General features: G+C 50.1%; 1 protein-coding gene across 1 annotated transcript in view; it reads left to right on the top strand.

Moving 5' to 3' along the window:
- Positions 1 to 1,470, top strand: part of LOC106818921 (inner centromere protein-like) — a 5,524-nt gene that overhangs the window by 1,446 nt on the left and 2,608 nt on the right. Inside the window, exons 2-3 of the mRNA XM_014823589.1 lie at positions 454 to 645; positions 907 to 924. Coding sequence (XP_014679075.1) covers positions 454 to 645; positions 907 to 924 — 210 coding nt within the window. The remainder of the gene's footprint in view (positions 1 to 453; positions 646 to 906; positions 925 to 1,470) is intronic.

Genomic DNA, 1,470 nt, shown 5'->3' with positions numbered 1-1,470 from the left:
TCTGCTGTGTTGGTTTACCCTACCATGTATCTGCTGTGTTGGTTTACCCTACCATGTATCTGCTGTGTTGGTTTACCCTACCATGTATCTGCTGTGTTGGTTTACCCTTGCCACAGGTCTCCCAGTGTGATTTCCCATCTGCAGGTCTCCCAGTGTGATCGCAGACCACATCTTCTGTAACTCGTTTTGCTATCAGGTGTCTGTCGTGCCTATTTCCCTTACCTAAACTTCTCTAGCTAATTCCACTGCTCTTCTATCTGTCTATATTCCTTACCTTCAAAGTGGAATAATTTAATTAATTTAATTTTATGACTTAATTTATATTTGTTACTGAACATCCCTATCGGATATTTAGTCAAACGGATCTCTCCTGCGTGTTTCGCCGCGTCCCGGCAGCGCGTCACCGACTGGGTGACGTCATATGTGACGTCTTCCTGACCTCTGACCTTGCAGACGCAGCAGCGTGAGACAGAGCAGAGTCGTGTGGAGCGCCTGCAGGCTGAGCGGGCCCAGCACAGTCTACAGGAGCAGCAGCAGCAACAGCAGCAGCAGCAGGCTGCAGCGGAGAGGGCCAGGCCGGAGACGGAGCGTGAGAAGGAGCTACGCAGACAGCGGGAGCTGCAGAACAAACTAGAGCAGGAGAAGGTGAGGGGAAGGGGAGATAAGAGAAAAACTAATTTTGTCTTTGACAACGTGCCCCAGGCTCTCACCCTCTCCCCTCCTCTAGTTTTCTCTGCAGCAACAGTTTCCGAGTCGAAGTTAATGTTAAGACTAACGTTAAGGTGAGGGAGTAGTGGCAGGGGAGATATAAGGGAGGGGGTGAGAGCCTGGGGCACGTTGTCAAAGACAAAATTAGTTTTAACGTTAGTCTTAACATTAACTTCGACTCGGAAACTGTTGCTGCAGAGAAAACTAGAGGAGAAGGTGAGGGAGTAGTGGCAGGGGAGATATAAGGGAGAGGGTGAGAGCCTGGGGCACGTTGTCAAAGACAAAATTAGTCTTAACATTAACTTTGACTCGTCAACCGTTGGCAGAGGAGCTGTAGAGTAAACTAGAGCAGGAGAATGGGAGGGGCAGGGGAGATATAAGGGGGAGAGGTAAGAGCCTCACTGTGAGAAGGAATTTCACGATAAGGTTCGCTCTCTCCTTGGATTCCTTGTTCAGTAATGAGAGAGAGAGAGAGAGAGAGAGAGAGAGAGAGAGAGANCTTCTTCTCCCCCTCTCTCCCCTCCTCTCTCTCTCTCTCCTTCCCTCTCCCTCTTCCTCGCTCTTTCTCTGTCTCGCTGTCTCTCTTTATATTCTCTCCCTCTTCCTGTCCCTATTTGTTGCCTACGCACACGCACGCATCCACCCACCTACCCACGCACGCGCTCGTGTCCACACACACATCACTCTCTCCCTCCATATATCTCTCTCTCTCTCTCTCCCTCTCTCTCTCTCTCTCTCTCTCTCTCTCTCTCTCTCTCTCTC

The sequence above is a fragment of the Priapulus caudatus genome, unplaced genomic scaffold, assembly GCF_000485595.1.
Source record: "Priapulus caudatus unplaced genomic scaffold, Priapulus_caudatus-5.0.1 Scaffold2648, whole genome shotgun sequence".
Classification (NCBI taxonomy): domain Eukaryota; kingdom Metazoa; phylum Priapulida; class Priapulimorpha; order Priapulimorphida; family Priapulidae; genus Priapulus; species Priapulus caudatus.
Note: the sequence above shows the minus strand (reverse complement) of the source record. Positions and strands in the feature narration are given on the sequence as shown.